General features: G+C 33.5%; 1 protein-coding gene across 4 annotated transcripts in view; it reads left to right on the plus strand.

Moving 5' to 3' along the window:
- Positions 1 to 7,389, plus strand: part of LOC106625585 (protein anoxia up-regulated-like) — a 68,288-nt gene extending 60,899 nt beyond the window's left edge. For all 4 annotated transcript variants that reach the window (XM_070113090.1, XM_070113088.1, XM_036368438.2 and 1 more), the window contains 2 exons: positions 5,983 to 6,184; positions 6,404 to 7,389. In XM_070113090.1, the coding sequence (XP_069969191.1) occupies positions 5,983 to 6,184; positions 6,404 to 7,154 (953 nt within the window). In that variant the 3' untranslated portion in view covers positions 7,155 to 7,389. The remainder of the gene's footprint in view (positions 1 to 5,982; positions 6,185 to 6,403) is intronic.
- Positions 7,390 to 16,484: the final 9,095 nt, after the last annotated feature.

The raw sequence follows: 16,484 nt of genomic DNA on the forward strand, positions 1-16,484 counted from the left end.
ATCACGCACAAACCTTTCTGAGGCCCAAATTTTCTGTCAAAATACGATAAATCGACACTGCGGATATTGATAATTCCGATTCCATGTATTTAAGCGATGATTTCGGCTCTTTTTTAATGAATTCACGCACAATCTCCGTGTTTTTTTCGTTCACAACATCTTTTGACCGGCCCGAACGTTCGTCGTCTTCCAAGTCCTCCCATCCCTCTTGAAAACGTTTAAACCACTCGTGAATACGGCTACGGGATAGACAATCATCGCCATAAACTTGTTTCATCATTTGATGAGTTTTGGTAAAAGTTGTAGCAAGTTTAAAACTACACTTAATGTTGGCTCTTTGTTCGATGCTCATTTTCCGACCGACACTACAAATGTAATGTCACATGTAGCGCGATATCTAAGCTGTTATACAAGTCAGCTGTTATACAAGTCAGCTGTTATATAAATGTTATACGACAACACTGAAGAATACACAATTGAGGTATAACAATTTCAGACAGATGGCGCCACTAGAAGCCGCGTTGTTTAAAAAGTCCTGGAACTTTTGCGTCTGCATAAAGCGAAAGGCTTATATTTTTATGTTTTAGTATTATATTTGATACTTGTTCAAATGATATGATAAATAGTACTACTGAAAGTGGTGATCCTTGTGGAATACCATTGTGTAGGTTGAAATGGTTTGACAAGGTATTATTTATCCTTACCCGAAAAGTGCGATTTGTCATGAAGGACTTTATGATGTTAAAGGTTTTTTGACCAACTCCCCACTTTTCAAGCTGTGACAATATCGTATGAATTCCGTTTGACGCGTAATGTTGGATGTGAAGCAGAGAGTCTATCGTGCTTTGCTTGCTTTTGAATGCCACCTGATTATGACTTATTATTTTGTTATTGGTTAAAAACCACATTAGTCTTTTAGCCAAGATTTTTTCGAAAATTTTACTCATGCATGGCAACAGAGAAATTGGGCGGTATCCGCAAATTTCATTTGTAGGTTTATTGGGTTTGGATATAGGTAAAACGATTGTAGAGCGCCACGTGTGAGTGTAGCGGCCAGAATCGAATATATTGTTAAAGGTGTGTAGGAGTTATATTTTTGCGTCGGTGGGAAGATGTTTGAGCATGGGGTAGGATATTCTGTCATATCCTGGGGTGTTCCCCTTTGAATGCTGTAGAGCTAGTTCCAATTCTATAAAAGTTATTTCAGAATCTAGATCGATTGCTGTTTTTGATGTTGGCTGAAAAATGTATGATTTGGCTATAGTAACGCTTTTCGCAGCCTTGTACTCTGACAAAAAATTTGAGTCATTTGAGTAAATTGACCACGTTTCTGCAAAAGAATTTGCTATTTCTATTGAAGAAGTAAGTAGGCTTTGATTGTAGTTGATTGACCTAATTGGTGTATAGGGGACTCCTGTTAACGATTTTATGTCAGCATATATTTTCTTTGGTGTTGATGCCGGTGATATGGAGGCTGTAAATTTTTCAAAGCTTGCTTTTATTGCTTCCTTCACTGTGCGCCTGAAAGTAGAATTGTCTCTTTTGTAACATATAAGATTTTCGATTGTTTGGCAATTTTTGTAGTTATGCCAGCTGTTTTGTTTTTTTTGGCGTAATATATTTAATTCGGAATTCCACCAATAAGTGGAGGTTTTGTGGAAGGACGGACTTGTTTGGGGAATGGATTCGTTAGCAGATTTCTTTATGGCTTTTGTGATTTTGGCAATTTCTTGATTTATGTTAATGCTCTGGAGATTTTTGAAGTTATTTTTGGATATTGATTGGTATAGGGTCAAGTTTGCTCGGTCAGTAATGAATTTTGGGATAGGTTTGATTTTTTCAAAGTAAAAATTTGTTGAGATTTGTGTCGGGAAGTGGTCACTGCCATACAAATTGCTATTAATGCTTCAGTGGCATCTTGGCAGGAGGTATGCCGAGACTATGGTGAGGTCGACATGCGTGAATGTTTTGTGGGTGGAGAAATGAGTAGAGGATCCGTTGTTTAGGACTGCTAGGTTCTGCATAAGTACTACGTTTTCAATTTTGTTTCCTCTACTATTTGTTTTATTCGATCCCCATAGTGGGCTAGACGCATTGAAGTCGCCAGTCATGATTATATGGGAATTTACTTGGTAAATAATCGATGATAAGTCATTTTCTGTGAAAGGTTGGCAAGGTGGAATGTATTGGTTTATTACGGTAAAGTTTAGATTTAAATTAATTTTTATTGCGAGTATTTGGACATATGAGTTGATTATTATACATTGGTGAGGGATATGGTTGTTCAGAAGAATGGCAATGCCTTGTTTTGCAGATGATATGTTATTTAAATTAAAAAAGTAGCCAATGTATGGTTTTGGAGTTATTGTACTGCTTGTGTTTAGAGGTAAATGTGTTTCTTGGATGCAGATAATGTCAGGGTTTTTGTTTTTTATTAGTTCGCCGTAGTTGTTTATATAACCGTTTATGTTCCACTGAATTATTTTTATATTTATACTGCAGTTTACGCAGCTTGGATTATTTTTGCAGTGTTTGGCTGTATGGCCAAGAATCTGACATGATTTGCATCTCATTGGATTCGGAATGTACTCTCTTATCTTAAGAGAGTATCATGAAACGTCGATTTTACTTAGTAATTTGTGAAGGTCAAATGATAGCAGCACTACTCCGCTAGGTAAAAGGGTACCATTTACGTTGTTTTATAATTTATAGACATCTAATACGTTTTGGGCCTTTAACTCTTTAATTATTTCTTCATCTGAGATATTGTTTAAGCAGGGGGCAGAAATTGTTCCCTTGACAGTATTTAGATTAGTATGTAAATTGCATGAGATAGAGCTTATTCCCGGTAATTCTTTTGTACGCACAAAACCATCGGCTATTGCTTTTGATTTTACTAGCAGCAGAACCGTCTCTTATTGGTTGTAATTTTATAATCTCTTTGCTTTTTGCGTACAGTGCTCTCTTCACAATGAAGCAAGAGTAATCGGACAATGACGCGTTTCGATCAGCTGCGGACACTACTATGAATTTTGGGGTTTGCTCTTTTACAACTGGCAATTCAGGGAATTTTTTCGTATGTTTTTTTTTCATTTTTGGGGTATTATCTAATATGGCAAACCTATTTTCGTCCAGATTAGGGGGCCCTGGGGTCATTTTTTCACAAAGAATCGATACGAATTAGATTCGCTAAAAGTGATGCGCGCCTTAAGTAAAACAAAGCAAAGGAATAAGGTGGAAGTACGTGTTACGCACTAAAGCACAGAAAACTAAATTATTCGTCGCGAGTGATAGCCGATGACTGACGTTATATAGTTTAATATTGTTTACATAAGCCACATCATTCTCTTCTAGATCATTTTTTTTTTGTTGTTAATATCCAGAGAAGTAGGGATAACACGTCTCCTTGAGATGTATTTGGCTCATTTCAGACTTTGGTCGAATTATAATATGTAACATATTGCAAAAATATAAAAATTCTCAACCAATATTGTATATATCGTATTGTCCATATATGTAAGGCCGTCGACGGCAGGTACTCACGTTAAACACACCGGACGTTGTCCATATATGTACTATATAGGTATAAAGTATTTTCGCCAGCAGTTTGCAAGGAACTTGTTAATATTATATTTGAAATTAGTGTTTTAAGCTAATCGACCGCGCACGTGTCTATTTAGTTAAAAATTTCTCTTTTTTGTTAATAACAATTTAATGTAATTTGTGATTTTACTCGAGAGTGAGTTGTGATCTTACTGTCAATAATTTTTCTGTTCATTAAAGGTTTTTGGTAAATTACTGTGGTGCTACTATATTTTATGTTTTGTAGCGTACGTTGACATAGTTTTCTCATTTATGTAAATGTTACAGAATTATTGCCTTAATTAAGCTTTTTGAGTTCATATAATATATAGTTCATATGTAAGGAAGTACTTAATATTTTCGAAATAGTGCCATATGCAATTTCGATTTATAGAAAAGATTGTCAAAACTGTAGTGCACTTTCAACATAATTTAAAATATATTACCTATTATTATAACTTCATTATTTTCGTAAATTTGTTAAATTTTTTCTTGCAATGATCGTTTTGACAGTATTATTTAAATTTATTTAAACTCTTTGAATTTTTAAAAATCGTATAATAATTTGCATCTACTAAATTACATCTACGGCTAACTAAGAACATACAGACTGCTATTATATTTAAGGGGAGTTAACTAACGTTATTTTATTTTTTATGATTGATTGATTCTTTACAGTTGATGCTGTTGAAGTTGATGCCTAAATGATTTATGCCTGCTTTTAATATGGATTTGTAATTTAAACACATATGTATATCTGATTCGTATATTCTTTACAAAGGCTTTTCTCTCAAACTATGCGTAACCAATATCGGTGCTAACACAAATTATAACAAGCCAATAACTTATCATTAATGACTAAAAAAAAAAAATGATCTGTATAAAAGTCACTTACACCTAATTCTATTTTTACACGGTAGATTGGATCCATAAGTAAACCGTATAAAAAAACGGGGTTAAAAACTGATCATTCCCCCAAATTTGTGCAATTTACAATTACTCTGACCAATAAACTTGGTGGTATTCACAAAAAGGGATTTATTTTAATTTGTGATATATACATATTTCGCAAAAATTAAATCTGAAAAATAAAATTTAAGCCCACAAAATTTTGAATCGTGCTCAATGGAAAAAAATTGTGTAAAAAATTATAAATAGTTTTATTTTCAAACCGTGTAAAAACAGAATTAGGTGTATTTAAGTGTAGGGATACGTTTTAACAGGATCTACGCATATTATTATAATGCTATTGCTATCGTTTAAATATCCACACTTAAATAATATAGTGAAAAACTTTTGAATATTTTGTAACAGGTTAATTTATTGTTTAGAAGATGAAACAAATTTATTTTGTACTGATTGTGTTTTTACGTGTACATATATAAATGTATTTATACGTATACCATATACTTATATCAATTTTATATGTTTAACTAAATTTTTTTATATATACCCTATATGCACGTACAGTGTAAGAGTAAGTAATTAAAAATATCATGCAAATTATTACTAAACGAAACAACCAATTATATGTTGCGTTTCCTTTTATTTTATAATTTTAAGTTGATAGTGACATTAAGTATATGAGTTTTTACAGACAGTGCTCATATAGGAAAAGTTCCGGACAAGACAACTAGATTTAGATTTGTATTCAGTTTTCTATGAGTTTTTTAAGGAATAGTGGACAAAATCACGAACGGTTCGTTTGAAATTATGGAATAAGAAATGATGATAAATGATTTATGCCTACTTTAAATATGGATTTGTAATTTAAATACATATGTATATCTGATTCGTATATTCTTTACAAAGGCTTTTCTCTCAAACTATGCGTAACCAATATAGGTGCTAACACAAATTATAACAAGCCAATATTCCTTAAGAAACTCATAGAAAATTTAATACATACACATATAGGTATATCAAGTTGTTTTGCACTTGAAATGAAGATTCAGTTCTCGTACCGTTGACCGTCAAAATCCTCATAAAAACTTTGATATTTCAATATATATATATATATATATATGTACATACATTTAAAATATAAGTGAGTTGGGGATGTTTTATGGATACCTGAATGTAAATTCTACATTTTTATTTACTAATCTTTTACTGCTTCATTCACTAATTTGCTTATGCGCTCACAAAATAAAATAAAATAAAATATTAAACATGATTAAAACACCCTAACAAAAAAATAAATTATGACCTGAAAATAACAAAGGGCGCTAAAACAATCCCTTAACGGTAAGTGTTTACTATGAATACATATTTAAGTCAATATGATAATTGTATCGGAATAGTAATCAAAATAAGGCATATATTATGTACGAATCGTTATTAATTGGCTTATTTTGTATAACAATTTCCACAATATGGATGTTTAATATTTGCTTATAGATCCTGACTTAGATCCGTATCGTCCTTCCCGTAAATTTTCTGCACCTCTATCATTGGATGATCCCGTTGGTGAAGAAACCAAAGAAAAACAACGACTTCGACAAGAGCGCCTAATGACTGTTCGCGAGGACGTTTTAGACGAAATTCAATTAGTAAAACATAAAGCTCTTATTACGGATGAGTTACAGGACCGAGAAGAAAAGTAAGAAAAATGTTTTTCAAGTAGTTAAATATACTGTAACCACATTTATAAAAGTTATGCCAATTCTGATCGCTGCATACTTGTTATAAACTAATAAATGTATGTATATATATACTTATGTATATATATATAGGGAACACTTTACAAAGTTATATACAAGCTTTAAAAAACGATACATTAGAAATAGCTTTTCTTAAGTTCGAACATTTAATTTTGCAGAACTCTAGAAGAGAGTATTAAACGAAAGTCCAAGGAAGATACTAAGAAGAAAGAATATGCACTTAAAGCCGAAGAAGCACGATTAGCTGAAGAAGCACGATTGGCTGAGGCAGCACGATTAGCTGAAGAAGCTCGATTAGCTGAAGGTGCACGATTAGCAGAAGAGTCACGATTAGCTGAAGAAGCTCGATTAGCAGAAGAAGCACGATTAGCTGAAGAAATTCGTAAAGCTGAAGAAGCCCGTTTAGCAGAAGAATCTCGTTTAGCAGAAGAATCTCGTTTAACAGAAGAACTTCGTATTGCTGAAGAAACGCGTTTGAAGAAAGCTGAAGAAGATAGGTTAGCTGAAAAAGCACTTCAAGCAGAGGAAGAGGCTCGTAAAGTGGAAAAAGCTCGCTTAGAAGAAGAAAAACGACATCGTGAGGAAGAAATGATCCGTCTAGCAGAAATTGAAAAGCAAGCTGACGATGAACATGAGAGAGAGTTGGCTCGTCAGGCAGCAGAACTAGCTGAAATAGCGCGCCAAGAAGCAGAACTTGCAGCACAAGAATTGCAAAAAACTGATCAAATAAATTCGCAGGATTTAAATAATATGAATAAAGTTGCAGTTGAACCCATCATTGAACAACCAGTGACTCCTGTTGAAGAAAATCGTAGAGAACCTATTATTGAACTGTCGACCGAGATAGATGAACTTTCTGATGCTGAAGCCACTTCCGAAGCTCAGGAAGAAGATGTTGAGGAGGTGTGAAGTAGGTCAAACAATTCAAATTTACATTGATTTCAAAGGAATACAATTTTAATGAAAATGTGTTCAATATAATAATTTTGCTGAATTTTTGTAGCAGACTTTTTAAAATACATTTCTCCTTTTTTACTACATACTAAACTAGTTCCTTAAAAATATTGTGTTTGTTTTTAAATTACTGAAAGACATTTTTAAATTGATTAAAATAAAATACCAGCATATAAATTTACAGTGCAAATATTCCTTTTATATATGGATGTACTTATCCTTTGTGATTTATACATATTTATTTCAAGTTCTAATGTGCGGACCCGCAAGGCCTTATGAAATCTTAAATGTGAGTAGCCTTATATTTCAATGAAACTTTTTCGCGCTTCCCTTATATAGATATATTATTTTTGCGGTTATTATAGTTGCGGTTATAGTTGCCGTTCGGTAACCGTATGCCAAAGTATACGACTGAATATCGGCTACCTACCGCAGACAACTGAGTCTGCAGTCGCCACTTTGTGTATATAATCTATTATCATCAACCATTGTTATAGTACAACTCTCCACAATTTTGCGGTTTTAATATAATGAATATCTTTTAATAAAATACGTATACTTGATTATACTCTCGCAACATGTTGCTACAGAGTATAATAGTTTTTTTCAACTAACGGTTGTTTGCATCACCTAAAACTAATCGAATTAGATATAGCGTTATATATATGTATATAAATGATCAGGATAAAAAGACGAGTTAAAATCCGGGTGACTGTCTGTCCGTCCGTCCATCCGACAAGCTGTAACTTGAGTAAAAATTGAGATATCTTTATGAAACTTGGTACACATGATTCTTAGAATCGCAAAACGGTTGGCACAAAACGCCATTAATCAAAAAAAAAATAAATAAATTGCCATAACTAAGCTCCAAAATAAAATAAAAAAAACTGTTATTTGGTATACAGGATCACATTAAGGAGGGGCATCTGCAGTTCAAATTATTTTTTGAAAATGGACCCCCGCCTCCTAATAGATTTAATGTGCATATCTCTTAAACCGCTAAAGCTATAATAACAAAACTCACTGAGAACAAATGTTTTTAGCACCTCTATCGACAGCTTAATGGGTGAAATCGGATGACAACCCCGCCCATTCCCAATTCACTGGTAGCGCCTCTATTGACGGCGTGAAAATGGGTGAAATCGGGTGACAAGCCCGCCCACTCCTCATATAACGGTATTGCTAAAAAATACTAAAAGTGCGATAAATCAAGCACTTAACACGCCAGAGTCATTAAATTTTAACTCAGGGATGGTATAAGATGACTTTATAGGAACCGAGTTCAAAATTAGACAGTAGGCGCGGCACCGCCAACCACCTTAATTTGCATAGTCGAAAGCGAAAGAATCTGATGGAATTTAAAATGTGTATAGGAAATAGGCGCGGTTGTAATCCGGTTTCACCCATTTCACGCACTATAATGTCACGTACCGAATTTGGTTGAAATCGGTTAAGCAGATCCCAAGATATGGGTTTTCACCTAAAAGTGGGCGGTGCCACGCCCACTGACTAATTTTGAACGCGGTTCCTATAAAGTCATCTCATACCATCCCAGGGGTAAAATTTAATGTCTCTGGCGTGTTTAGTGCTTGGTTTATCGCGCTTTTAGTATTTTTTAGCAGTACCGTTATATGAGGAGTGGGCGGGCTTGTCACCCGATTTCACCCATTTTCACGCCGTCAATAGAGGCGCTACCAGTGAATTTGGTTATTATAGATTTAGCCGTTTAAAAGATATGCACATTAAACTTATTAAGGGCGGGACAACGCCCACTTTTAAAAAAATGTTTAACTGCAGATGCCCCTCCCTAATGTGATCCTTTGTACCAAATAACAGTCTTGTATCTTCTTGCGGAGCTTAGTTATGGTAATTTATTTGTTTTTGATTAATGGCGTTTTGTGGTCGTGGCAGTGGTCCGATTACGCCCATCTGCAATACCAACCGTCTCACGGTACCAAGAAACATGTGTACCAAGTTTCATGAAGATATCTCAATTTTTACTCAAGTTACAGCTTGCACGGACGGACGGACAGACGGACAGACAGTCACCCATATTTCAACTCGTCTCTTTATCCTGATCATTTATATATGTATAACCCTATATCTAACGCGACTAGTTTTAGGTGATACAAACAACCGTTAGGCGAACAAAACTATTATACTCTGTAGCAACAAGTTGCGAGGGTATAAAAAAAACAACAGCAAATATATATGCACATATATATTTCAAAAAAAAAAAAAGGTGCAGGTGCCAAAAAGTGAAAAAAAAACCAAACAATGCAGTGACATTTATTGAAAAAAAATAAAAAACAAAAAAGTGCCGTAACATATAATAAAAAACATACATGCATATAAAACAAAAACGGTTAATTATTCAACGTTAATTTCCATAGTAAACTTCGAAAAGTAATAATATATACTTAAAGTACCTAAAATGATTTCTGAAGAAAAAAGTCCATCTGCACCTGCAGAACTACACGCTCAAAGCAAGGTGCTACAAAACAAAAACGGGTGAAAGATATTTCATACACCAAATTTATCTCTGAGAGTGACAGTTTAATACGATACTGCATCTTCGCCGATTCAGGACAATTCTGAATCGGTATTAGAAATCACAAAGGAAAATCTTGATAAACTGTTAGACCAGTTTGAAGAAACAAAAGCAATGATTTCGGATCAATTAAAATTAATTAAAGCAATTGCACCTACTCCGCAACCGAGAGTAGAGCTGCCACAAATTCAATGTCAAGAGTCAAATTCAGGCATTCATCTCAAGGTGCCCACATGTGATACAGAAATCTTTCATGGTAGTTATGAACAATGGCCGTCTTTCCGGGACATGTTTACAGCCGTCATGCGAACTGTGCCCAGGAGCGCAAAAGCTTAAATCTTGCGAGAAATTCAAAAAATTAAAAATTAAAAATTAGGAACAATTTCGTGAGAACAAAAAAAACTTTGCACAAACTGCTTGTCACGTACGCATGTTCTATAAAAGTGTGAAAGCTAATTCAATTGCGTATATTGCCACAAAAGACATCATTCAATGTTACATAATTTTTCCAGCTCACCTCAAATTAATGTTAAAAGGGCTACAGGATTAATTGCAACAGCAGATCCAAAAAGACAGAATCCCGAAAATACCAAATACCCTGCTGCCCAAAGGCATTAGAAACTCAAACGCTACACAGCGAAAACCAAAGTAGGGTTCTACCAGAGAACTTAGAAGAACGAGAAGGTGCAGGTTCGATAGCAAACATCTTTCTTGAGAAAAGTCGAAATTATTCTTTGTCGAGTTTATCTTCGAGAGGCATTGGGTCCTCCTGCAACATGGAACGAAATCAAAGCGAAATTATTCTTGAAAAATTAGGCCGAGCTCAGTACTTCACGATACTCGACTTAGCAAAAGGTTTTCACCAAATCCTAATAAATGAAAATGACCGAAAGAAAACCGCATTTTTCACACCATTTGGGCATTATGAATTCAAAAAGATGCCTTTCGGTTTAAAGAATGACCTTTCCAGGATTAATGAATTCGATATTAAGAGACGATATCCTAATATTTAGCACTTCTATAGAAGAGCATGTAAAAAGCATAAATAGAGTTTTCGAAAGGTTGAGAAAACAAAATTTAAAATAACAAATAGGTAAATGTAACTTCTTTGCTACAGCAAAAATACAGACCATTCAAAAACTCCAATTACCATAGAGGCAAATAAAATCTTTTCACAAGATATTTTAGGAAATTTGTGAAGAAGAAAGAAATCAGAATAAATTTAAAAGATCCACAATACGTTGACTCCATTGAAAAATTAAAAACCCTTCTAGTAAACCCGCCAATATTAAAATACCAAGATTTCCATAAAAAGTTTAAAATTTCCACTGACGCAAGTAATCATGCTATCGGAGCTGTCTTACTCCAGGATAATCATCCAGTCAGTTTCGAATTGGAAACAGATCATCAGCCGCTAGTTTAGCTTAAGTCCAAATACAATGGCAAATACATAAATCCAAGACTCCAGAGATGGCTTCTAAAATTGGGCGAGTATGACTTTAATATAAGTTATGTCAAAGGAAAACCAAATAAAGTAGCAGACTTTTTGAGTAGAATAGATGTAAATACTGGCGAAATCAATGTAATATCTGATAACACAACTCATAACAATACCAATCAGGGTCCTTCAATAGAAGAAGACAACAATGACACTATACATTCGCAAGCCGAGGAACAAAACGACCATTTCCCCATCCTAGACACAGTAGTAAACCATTTTCACACACAAATAATACTTACGCAACACAAAAACCAGGATATAAAAATTTATGATTATTTTAAAACGCAAAATTTTCTTAACTCAAGAATATATATATGGAAATATTTATTATAGCAGACATATTTAGAAGATTAAGTAGGCATTTTTTCAGAATTACCAGATAAGGAGTACAACAAGGTTCAGCAGAAATTACTAGAACTCTTCCCAGTAAGCATAACATTTTACAAATGTTCGTATCACGCTTTAGACTTAGAAACCGGACAGGAAACCTATAAGTGGATAGCGAACTACTACAATAAAGAAACAGGACACGCCGGAATAGTAGTAAACTATGAAGCGCTGAAGAGAGCAATATACTATAAGGATCTGAAGAAACTGATTCAAAAATATATTAACTGTGATTAACAAAAAAACAAAGTTTCCTAACGTTCATTGACCAATTTTCTAAACACGCTGTAATATTGTACTTGGATGATCGAAATCATATCACCATAATAGAAAAACTACGTCTATACCTTTTACTAATGGCTTTCCCATGAAAGTTTATACTGGACAACGAATTCAATTCAGTAAACATTAAAGATTTTTTAAACGAACAATCAGTAGAGGAACACTACACAAAGCCAAATAGCCATTCAGGGCACGCCGACATTGAAAGGTTTCACAGTTCTTTAGGCGAAAAGATGAGAATTTTAGAAATAGAAGAACCCAGACTGACAACTCAAGAGAAAATGTGCAAAAGCTTAGAATGGCACAACAACTCCTTTCACTCAACTATAAAATCTTTAGGAGTATAGGGGCCCCATGGCTGCAACGTTTTCTATGGAGTTGATGGCCCACCGGAAGACTCCCCTTTCAAAGCGAACAATGTCGATTTTGAACATCAACCTGTTCGAGATCGACGACAGAATTGGGTCCATTACTCGTAGAAAATCGCTGAACGCCGATTCAAACAGGGGCTGTTGTTCCGCCGGCTAATTGGCAGAGTTTTGCTCAGGTATACTTGAGAACTTTATATATATACTAGAGGATCCCGTCCACGCGTTGCTGTGGCTAAGGTATACATTAATTACATACTATTCAACACAGTAAAATTGTTTGATTTGCTCTTATATATTTTTATTTCGAGTTCTGCGGTCTAAGTTTGTACGGCTGCTTGGTGGCATTTATAAAAATGAAAATCCAACTGAAAATAGAAAGTTACTCCCTTATATTTTCTGTTTAACCATGTATACGAAATTTTAATATTGTGTAGTCATCAAAAGTTACCATAAATCGATATTAAGCTGTGAACTTACCGTGATTAACAAGCACTTATTAGCAAACAACAATTTTGTCTTTAAAACAAAACAAACTTTATCAAAAACTTAATAAAATTATTGTTAGCGCTATGTTAGGTTATGTGTGTCAGATTACCACAGATTACTTAATAGGTTATGCGAAGTTTGTATACTGCGTTCTGAAATCTAACACATAGTATACATATTTTATTACATATATTATATTAAAATGAAATCAACACTGGTATTATTAATATTTTCTCAAAGTCGGTACATTTAATTGTGGCAAGTAATTTTCAAAAATTAGTAAATTAGGGCGATATAATTTAATTAGTTAACCACATTTCCGAACAAACGATGCTCTTTCAATATTGTCTATGGCTGTGAATGACGATGACATTCGGTACGCACGTTTTTTAAAATATGCAAAATTAGATGTATTTTTTCAATCTTTCTGAGACATTTTCTTAATATTTTTTTCCGTAAGAACCTTCTACAGAGTATTAGAAAACCACAAAAAAAAACAGCCAAATCGGTCTAGACGTTCTCAAGTTATGGCTTGACAACGGGAAACGGGTTTCATTTTTATATACATACATATAAAAGTGGCATTGCTCACTCACTCAAAGAATAAATCAATCTTTAATACGCTCTTTAACGTTTGAGTAAAATAATCAAGATGACCTTCGGTAAAAGTTCTTATCGAGAGATGAGTCAGTTCTTAAGCAAACATTTAAATATACTGATATAGGTATACTCAAATTCTTAATAAATGTTAATAAAATCGAATCGTATAGTTTCAAAATTTTACTGGCGCAGTCGGTAGGATCTGCGAAAAAGATCCTTAAACGAATCTACTATTAAAAATTAATAATAAATATAATATTAAATATAATAATTAAAGGAAAGTTAATAAAAATAAAAAAACACAAATTCACGCTGAATAAAATATAATATAATGTTCAATGTCTTTGTAAGGCCGTTCAATGTCATATGAAGGTCAGCGTATTGTGTTCAATATCATGCCAATGTCAATGTAAATAAAGAACAGATTATTGTAAAAGAAAGAGACCTACAAAACAAAAAGGAACCTCAATAAAAACGGTTCCAGTGATTTACACGAAGATTAACTAAATAAGAGAACATGCTAAGACATATCTCTTAATGTTTGAAATCAAATAAATAACAAGAAAAAACATTAACTGCGGTTGCATCGAAGCTATAATACCCTGCACAGATACAAAGGTTCCTTACAATAACTTCATTCAGATCACTGAATCGGAAATAAAAAATAAAATTTTTTTCCATGCAGGCACTTTACTCCGATCGTTCAGTTTATATGATAGCTGTATGACATAGCAATCCGATCTAAACAATTTTTTCGGAGATTATATTCTTGCCAAATTTCGTGAAGATACCTCGTCAAATGAAAAAGTTTTCCATACAAGCGCTTGATTCCGATCGTTCAGTCTGTATAGCAGCTATATGCTATAGTCATCCGATCTATACCAATTTCTTCGGAGATTCCATTGTTGCCTTAAATAATAATCCATGCCAAATTTCGGAAAGATACCTCTTCAAATGAAAGAGTTTTCCATACAAGGACTTTACTTTTACTTACGTTATAGTCATCCGATCCGCTCTAGTTTTTCGTAGATTACGTTGTTGCGTCAAACAATAACTCATGCCAAATTTCGTGAAGATACCTCGTCAAATGAAAGAGTTTTCCATACAAGCACTTGATTCCGATCGTTCAGTTTGTATGGCAGCTGTATGCTATAGTCATCCGATCAAAACAATTTCTTCGGGAATTACATTGTTACCTTAGAAAATTACTCATGCCAAATTTCGTAAAGATTTTACGTCAAATAAAAAGTTTTCCATACAAGGACTTGCTTCCGATTGTTCAGTTTGTATGGCAACTGTATGCTATAGTGGGCCGTTCCGACAAATGAGCAGCTTCTTAGTGAGAAAAGGGCAGGTACAAAATTTCAGATCGATAGCTTAAAAACTGAGGGACTAGTGTGCATATATACAGACGGACGGACAGCTCATCATGCTGATCATTTATATATATAATTTATAGGGTCTCCGACGTTTCCTTTTGGGTGTTACAAACTTCGTGGCAAACTTAAGTGGGTATAAAAGGAGAGTTTGCAAACAAATACTACTAAGTTAAATAACAATTTTGCCGATATCTATTAGTTAACTTTGTTAAGATAATTTGATAACAAACAAAAAAAATCGGTATAAAAAAATAACTGAACTTAACCTATATACTGCTGTTATAAATGAGCGTCAAGGAAGAGTTTGAAGCCAAAAAATTTAGGTCTCTTAAAGAAACAATAATGACTGAAGGAAAAGATAAACGTGATCTCGTCATGCAAACCAATCTCTTTAGGCTGCATTTTAAAATTATTGTGCGAAGAAATTAACATAGAAGTATGTAGAGTAAAAGATTGTATTATATAATATTAAAAAATGAAAATATATCCATCAAAACATTTTTGTATAAAGAGCTAGATCAAATTAGTTTTAAAACGTTAAAAAGGGAATTGCCCTTTATTAACTGCATTAATAAATGCAAATTTAGTAACTGACCTTAAGTCAGCAATTCGAATTTTGAAAGAAAATAATGAATTTGAAAATGATAGAAGACTAAGCAAAATCAAACAAAATTATAACCAAAGAAACATCCCATTTCCCAGAGTTTTCAACCTCTCTCACATAAATTCAAACAGAGTAAATGGTAACGAGTTTCAAAAGTTTTCCTCACCTTGTGGAAATCTATTTTTTTGACTATTCTCATGGCAATAACTATCGAGGACCCTATCACCTAATAACTCAAAGCACTTTTATCACTCAAATCCAAATGAGTGGAATTATTACCGAGATATGAATACAGCTTTAAATTATCCTAATAGTTATTAATTGTAGTGCGCTTAATACCAATAACGTACCTAAAACAAAATTCGCAACAAATAAGAAATCAAAATGAAATTAATTCGAATCAATTTATATACGGCTCTCCTCAACCAATGGAATTTGAGCAGTCAAATTTTCAATTAGGAGCCTTGGAGGATTGTCCACGATCGAATTAAAAATATAAGATAAATTTATAACTTTCTTAATAGATACGGGGTCTTCTATCAGTTTAATTAAGTTCTTAGTAGTAGAATCGTTGAAATTGAACCAATATTACTAACAACATCTACAGGGAAAGTATTACTTAAACAGATTCCAGAAGTTTTCGACAATTGCAATAACCACAAATTGATGTTTTACATTTATAATTTTTCTGATAATTACGACGGATTAATAGATTACAATATACTTCGTCAGTTCAACTCTAAGATCGATTTAAAAAATAATACAATTAGCAATTAACAATGTTAAAAATTATACACACACTAACTTAGTAACCGAGTTGAATGTTAATGATAACAAATTTACTGCCAAATTTAGACTCAACCATTTAAATAATGAAGAATCGCAAAAATTTAATAAATTGCTGGGGAAACACAAAACTTAATTTTGCAAAGGTGAGAAACTTACTTAGAGATACTTGACAAGTTAGGTAAAATATACTTCACGACAATTGATTTGGCGTAAGGATTCCACCAAATTGAAATGGATCCTATAGATAGACAAAAAACCGCTTTTTCTACTCAAAATGGCTACTTGGAACTTTTGAGAATGCCATTCGGTTTAAAAAATGCACCAGCCACTTTCCA

This window comes from Bactrocera oleae, chromosome 2, assembly GCF_042242935.1.
Source record: "Bactrocera oleae isolate idBacOlea1 chromosome 2, idBacOlea1, whole genome shotgun sequence".
NCBI classification, from domain to species: domain Eukaryota; kingdom Metazoa; phylum Arthropoda; class Insecta; order Diptera; family Tephritidae; genus Bactrocera; species Bactrocera oleae.